This window comes from Lipotes vexillifer, unplaced genomic scaffold (genome assembly GCF_000442215.2).
Source record: "Lipotes vexillifer unplaced genomic scaffold, Lipotes_vexillifer_v1.1 scaffold1308, whole genome shotgun sequence".
Taxonomy (NCBI): Eukaryota; Metazoa; Chordata; class Mammalia; order Artiodactyla; family Lipotidae; genus Lipotes; species Lipotes vexillifer.
This window is the reverse complement of record NW_006792522.1, coordinates 110,368-116,371: the sequence shown is the minus strand read 5'-3', so window position 1 is coordinate 116,371 and position 6,004 is coordinate 110,368. Positions and strand designations below refer to the sequence as shown.

At 34.7% G+C, this 6,004-nt stretch overlaps 1 protein-coding gene across 1 annotated transcript; it reads left to right on the top strand.

Annotated features, from left to right (window-relative positions):
* The first annotated feature begins 2,263 nt into the window (after positions 1 to 2,263).
* Positions 2,264 to 3,219, top strand: LOC103077758 (uncharacterized protein KIAA0895-like). Its single transcript, XM_082931364.1, is given in 4 exon segments — positions 2,264 to 2,560; positions 2,563 to 2,679; positions 2,682 to 3,029; positions 3,032 to 3,219. Coding segments are annotated over 4 exon segments (783 nt in total). The 5' UTR covers positions 2,264 to 2,430.
* The last annotated feature ends 2,785 nt before the right edge of the window (positions 3,220 to 6,004 follow it).

Sequence of the window (6,004 nt, the reverse complement as noted above, 5' to 3'; positions counted from 1 at the left end):
TGACTTTGAATTATTAAACAGATGTTGAGACTATGCAAATGAAAGGATAATCATATGTCTTTGATTCGTTGATATAAACAGATAACATGAAATAGTATATTTTAAAAATCTATACCTTTCTTTTCATTTTAAATCTCTAGAAACCCCCATTTTGACAGTTTTCTCATTCTCAATTATTTGGTAAGTTAAGTAGTCAGCACATATTCCAAAATGTCACACTGGTGAAATCTAAGTGGACTCAATGTGGGATTAAGGATGTTATTTTTCATTTTTGAAATAAGCACAATTCAATTGGCTACATGATTGCAATTCACATTATTCTTTCCTTTATCACATGTAAATGTATTCATTATACATTTTTGTGGAGTGAAAAAGAAAAAAGATAGAATGACATATCATTGTCAGTATAATAAAATGGATCTTCTTAGCCAATTAATATTTTCTTTTGTTTCACATCTCAAATATAATTTTAGTTGGCATCTATGTCTGAGCATATATACATCTCACTACCGAATCATGACAAGGATCGCTATTGAACGAACTCAGAAACTCATCATAAGTCCTTATCAAGTCAATTTCTATGTGGTCACTTTTTATAGTTGTAATTTGTTGAAATCTCATGGGCCTTGCACATTTCCAAAGCTGGTAGATGACAATTAAATTTAGTTTCAAGCTCAAGTGTAGGAATTAGTTTTAAATCACTAAATCAGCCCTTACATTCACCATGGAATCTACTGCATGAGTTCCATAGGTTCAACATACTCATCACTCTACTGGAGGGAGGTTGAGGTAGCTTCATGCACCTCCATTGCCCTGTCCAATATCAGTACAGCCCTCTGATCATATCTGTTTGTGAAACAGAATTGTAACAATACTGCTGTACACACTAAGAGACTTGGCAATTGTTAATACCTCTGTAAGGATTTATTTCTATTTTATCTGCCCTTTCTCTCCATAAATGCATCATTCAAAATACCAAAACTTTTCTAAAATATTTAATATTTATTTTGATAATTACTTTCCACATTAAAATTAATTGATACAAAGTATATTATTGTGATCAATTTCACTCCCTACTTCCCTACATTCATTCATTTAATCATTCAACAAAGAGTTTAAAAGTTATTTACTGCATAGCAGGTGAGGCATACTCATAGATAATTGGGAGGTATCAGTGACCAAAAGAAAAATAAATATATAATAGTCATTTAATTTTTATTCTTTTTCATGATTTATTCCCATTACAAATAAACTATATATGGAAATACCTTCTTACATGTAACAGCCATTTGTATTTCATTTATTATAAAATATGTTTTGCCCATCTTTCTGTTGAGTTGTGGTCTTTATTTTTTCATTTGGTACTACTGCTTTATTTAATCAGAATTTATTTATTTAATGCTACCTGTTGTACACATTGCAATTTTTTCCAATTTGTGTTTTTGAAATTGATTTTCTTTCCAGTAATATTACTGCTATTCAGATAACTTTACTTTAGAGTAGCCATCGGTACCAATTTTTATGTGTGGGGTTTGTGGTTTTATCTCTTGCTAAACACAACCATCCACACGCTGGTATTTTTTCTAATAATTTGGTGATTTCATTTTTATGTTTAAGTCTCTGATGCAACCAGAATTTTTGATGATGCAAAAATTTGACGTTAAGATAATTCTATATATTCACCAGGTTTTTAACTGTTTTTTTCTAGCAATGTTACTTTGCAATTTTCTCCTGAATGCTCTGAGATTCTACCTATATTTAGTGCTATAATTCTGTTATATATTTAGATAAATTTCTAAGTATTCTTTTTTCCCCACTTTCCTGTCTGTCTACATATATGCATAGTAGAAAACAATTTTAATTATAGTAGCATTACAATGTAGCTTAATAAGCAGGAAAAAGTCTCCACTGTTTCCTAATTTTTCTTTTACTGAAATTTGCTAGAAATTCTTGTATATTACATGACAAAATCAACTTTATTGGTTTATAATTTACACACAATAAAATGCACATCTTTTACATGCAGAGTTTGATGAATTTTGGCTAATTGATACAGTCATGTAACCACCATAAAAATAAAGTTAGATTATCCCCATTGTTCCCTGGTGTCCCTTCCTAGTCACCTTACCAGTGCATTGAACAACCACTAATCTGTGTTGTCATTATAAATTTTATTTGACTCTTCCAAAGTGTCATATAAATAACATTATACAGAGTACCTTCCAGCACCTGCGGGCTGGAGGGAACGCTGCTTGCAGCTGTCAGCACGTCTTCGTGTGTCCTTACCCGCCTTATCCTGCACCCGGTCGCCCATAGCAACCTTCCTCCGCGACCCCGCATCTGAGGCATGGCCGCAGGCTAGAGGCCGCCCTCGCGGTTCCTGTCTGGTCCTCGCCCCCAGCGCCCGCCGCCCGCGGCCTCATTGGGACGATGCTGGAGTCCATTCGCGTGAGGGAAAAGCTTCACTGGCCTGAGCAAGAACTTGCTAAGAAGTCTATTCTAAATGCAGAAGAGTCCTTGATCATTGACAGCAAAAGAAGCGTGCCACATTTACCTCCTGGTAACCAGTAGTTACAATGTCCAGTAGTTACAATGTCCTACTACAGAGCAAAGAGGAGAAAGAGCATCATTCACAAAAACAGTCTTCCTCCACCTACTCCAAAAGATGTAGAAAACCCAGCAATCTCGTAGCTCTTCAGGTAGTAAAGATCTTCTCAAGATAAAAGCCCCAGTGCCTGTGATGAGGAGTGGTACTTGGTACTGCCTAGAAAGGCAGCCTGCTGTTTTTGTCACTAGTTCAGTGTCAAGTCCTGTAAAGTTTACACATGGTATCTCTGTCACAGGAAACAGCATAGTACTGCCACCTACACCCAAAAATGAAAGAAAGGTCAAGTGACACCATTTCCCTACCTTGCCAAAGCCAAAGCCAAAGCCTCAGCTGTCTAGGAGTTTTGAAAAAGGAGATGAATTTTCTGGAAGGAAATTTTGTATACTGACTGCTATAAAGCCCACCAACTTGGAGAAAGAAAAAGTGACTTCACCTACAATCCTCAGTTTGAATATGCTAATCCTTCTCTGCTAAGTGTGTTAGCCAAGCACAACAAAGCAACTGACCAGTTTCTTAAGCAGGTAAAATGCTACTTCAGTAGTGGTATTTCATTTTATGTAATGAAAACAATTATTTGCCATCTTATAGAAAGCCAAAAAGAGTTGTTTTAAAATATCCCAATTATTTATGGTTAACTCCCATCCAGAACATGTAAATATGTGACAAGAAATCTCCGAGTGTCACAGCTTATATGTAAACTACTTTGCACTAATCAAAATCTACAAAGAATCTATTATATAGACGTTGTGTCAGGAAGCAACTATATTAGGAAAAAGCTTCAGATTCTGTTTCCAAGCTTTCATTTGGGAGTTACAAACTTATGGCCCATTCATCAGCCCACAGACAAGTGTTTGTGTTTTCTTTTTCATTTTGAATGCCATAGATGGAGCATGCAGTATCTCTGGTTCTCCCTGTTATGTTACATTCTAAGCTTGCTTAGGCCCCTAAAGGCATTTTGGGGTCTAGGCTTGATACTTGCCAAAGAACTTTTTTTTTTTTTGCGGTACGCGGGCCTCTCACTGCTGTAGCCTCTCCCGTTGCGGAGCACAGGCTCTGGACGCGCAGGCTCAGTGGCCATGGCTCACGAGCCCAGCCGCTGCGCGCGGCATGTGGGATCTTTCCGGAGCGGGGCACGAACCCGTGTCCCCCGCATCGGCAGGCGGACTCCCAACCACTGCGCCACCAGGGAAGCCCCAAAGAACTTTTTAATGCTTTGCTGAGATTGTTAATAATCATCAAATACTTAAGTACTCATTTAAAGATGAAAATAATGAAATTTTAAAAATTATCTTCAAGGTTATCAAATCATGATGTGGATGATATAAGCAACACCTTCTAAATTGCTCAATTTAGATACTTAGCACATAGTTTTGTGTGTTAAGGTCTTAATAAACTTCAAAATCCACTTTATTTGAAGAGAAATTGGCTGATGTTTACCTTCAGGGCCCAGAGTTGAGATCATAAAAGCAGACTACATTTGGTTAAATTAACTTGGTACAGGTTTTTTATAATGCATTAGGTTCAACATGGCTTTGCCAGTGATTGAAAATCTATCTGTAGGCTAGGTAAAGCTGCATGATTCCATCTGACTGTGGCGAATGCCCTATTTCAGCATTTTGCTGCAGTGCAAGTTCTTTGGACTTGCGGCCAGCAAATTTTTTATTGTTTGTTATAAATTACATGGAATCTGACTGGTCTTTTAAAGTCATTATGTAAAGCTTATTTAAAGATTAAAATAATTTTAATCTTGCTATTTATTTTCCTTTGTTAGAAGAAACCTTTTCTACTGCTTCTGTTTTTGGAAGGTACACCCTCCCCCCTTTTTTTAAATCGATGTGTAGTTGATTTACAATGATGTGTTTGTTTCAGGTGTACAGTAAGGTGAATCAGTTATACATATACATATATACACTCTTTTTTAGATTCTTTTCCCATATAGGTCATTACGGAGTATTGAGTAGAGATCCCTGTGCTATGTCCTTATTAGTTACCTATTTTATATATGGTAGTGTGTATTACATTCCCTTTTTATTGAAATATGCTGAGATTCTGCTAAACACTAATAAAAATGTCAGCTATTTAAACAAAGTAATAATATTATACAGTTTTCCCTAATTTATTTCTGACCACTCACACTCAGCATCATGTTATGGAGATTCATCCATCCATGTTGTTGTGTGTATCTAGTTTTTTTTTTTTTTGCTAATTAGTATTCCATTGTACGAATAAAACATAATTTATATAAGCTTTCACCTGTTGATAGAAAAATTCTGGGTTGTATTTACATGCATGTTTAACTTTCTAATAAACTATCAAGCAGTTCTCCAGAATTGTACAATTTTGCATTCCCACCACCAGTGGATGAGTTTTCCCATAGCTCCATATTGATGCTAACAACTGGTATTCTCAGTCTTTTAATATCAGCCATTCTGATGGATATGTCATGGTACTTTATTATGGTTACAAATTGCATTTACCTGATGACTAGTAATGCTGAAAAATTTGATGTAGTTATTAGCCTTTTTATATTTTTTACGTTAGATGTCATCTCAAATATTTTGCCTATTTTGATTTGGTAATAATAAACACTCTTCTCTTATTCCTACTTTTAACAAGAATATTAATACTGGGTAACATGTGATACTTATTATATAATGTTACAATATTAGCCTACCAATCTATCTAATATTGTTAAGGAAAATGGCAGTTGACTTTTATTGTGTTAGTTCAATATCAAGGAGGCTTTATTTTTGATTAATCATATAGTTGTTTATAATCTTCAATTCTGTATTGTCAAGGGAGCTGTAATAGAGCAAAATAACAGTGGATCTGACAGGTTTATGTATCACATTCAGGTAGGGTGCCCAGGGTTAGTATGGGATCTCTCAATTCATTAAGACCCATGTCTCTTTCATTTTGTTCTACTATATTCAACTTGTAGATTGTTTTAAATGTTCCATAATATTTGTTCTTGATCATGTCATCAGGTCTGTATCTATACTATCATCTTTTTCAAATTATTATGTTTCTTCTATTTGTGATTATTTTCCTGGTATCCTCTTGTATTTTAATTCTTGTGATCCATGAACACAGCATATCTTTCCATTTATTGTGTGTCTTCTTCAGTTTCTTTCATCAATGTCATGTAATTTTCAGTGTAAAGAACTTTTACATCCTTGTTTAAATTTATTCCTAAATATTTTATTACTGTTGATATAATTGTAAATGGAATTTTTTTGTCTCTTTTTCAGATAGTTCATTGTTAATACATAGAAATACAACTGATTTTTGCATATGGATTTTGTATCCTGCAACTTTACTGAATTCATTAATTAGCTCTAACAATTTTTTGGTGGAGTCTTTAGCATTTTCTATATATAAGATCATATCACCTGC